Consider the following 979-nt stretch of genomic DNA (forward strand, 5'->3'; position numbering starts at 1 on the left):
TCTGACCCGCCCTGTCCGTGTCCTAGAGACAATTATTTGAGCACCGAGCGAGCTGTTTCTCCGTCAGCATGCAGGGGTGCTGTGGTTTCGTACCACACCAGGGGCTCGCCCGTCCGCTCTCGGGGCGATGCCCGTTGCGAAGCTGCCTCCTGGCACTGAGCTTTCAGGCTTTTCCCAGCTCTGGAGGGGTTCAGTTGGGCTTTTGCAGTGATCTCCGTTCGCTTCTCTCGTGTCTGTGCCGTCCCCTCCCATCTCCCATCATCATCTCTGCTTCCCGCTTGTCGCCATTCCCTCTGCCATTTCTCAGAGCAGTAACCCAAAGCTTTGATCGCTTCCGAATTAACGCCCGCCGTCATTCCCGAGTCTCCGGTTCTCGCACGCTCGTGGAGCACGACGAGTCCGTCACGGCGCGTGCCGTGACCTAAGCCACTCTTTGCGTGGGAGCCGTGGGATCTGGAGATCCGATCTCGAGAACCGCGGAATGCCAGTACATGTATGTAATAAAGCTTTCTTTAAACACCCGTTTTATTCGACCTTGAAGCTTTACTAACATGCTGAAGAACAAACAGCCGATGCCAGTGAATATTCGGGCCACCATGCAGCAGCAGCAGCAGCTGGCCAGTGCCAGAAACAGAAGACTGGCGCAGCAGATGGAGAACAGACCCTCGGTGCAGGCCGCGCTGAAGCTCAAGCAGGTGAGGGCGAGTGGGGTGAGAGAGGCTCCCGAAAGCTAAAAATGAGAGACCTGCAAGGGATTTGTCACCTCAGATAAGTAGCACTTTGTAACTGCTTCATGCTGCTCAGTTTGGGGGGTATCTTGTGCTGGCTGTTGATGTCTCCTCTCTTTTTACAGAGAAGCGTTCGCATTCTGGGTTTTGGGATCTGCTGAGTGCTCCATCTCGGTCCTGCTGCAGTTTGAGCCCCCTGGCTGGAGGCGTTGTAGCCCCCTGGCTTGGGGTGTATCAGGAGGGGGGTGGTT

The 979-nt window shown here is 56.2% G+C and overlaps 1 protein-coding gene across 1 annotated transcript in view; it reads left to right on the plus strand.

Annotated features, from left to right (window-relative positions):
- Positions 1-695, plus strand: part of CHTOP (chromatin target of PRMT1) — a gene marked incomplete at its 3' end in the record, with an annotated part of 1,622 nt that extends 927 nt beyond the window's left edge. Inside the window, exon 2 of the mRNA XM_010186159.1 lies at positions 542-695. Within this exon, the coding sequence (XP_010184461.1) occupies positions 542-695 (154 nt within the window). The remainder of the gene's footprint in view (positions 1-541) is intronic.
- Positions 696-979: the final 284 nt, after the last annotated feature.

Source organism: Mesitornis unicolor, unplaced genomic scaffold (assembly GCF_000695765.1).
Source record: "Mesitornis unicolor isolate BGI_N332 unplaced genomic scaffold, ASM69576v1 scaffold42266, whole genome shotgun sequence".
Classification (NCBI taxonomy): domain Eukaryota; kingdom Metazoa; phylum Chordata; class Aves; order Mesitornithiformes; family Mesitornithidae; genus Mesitornis; species Mesitornis unicolor.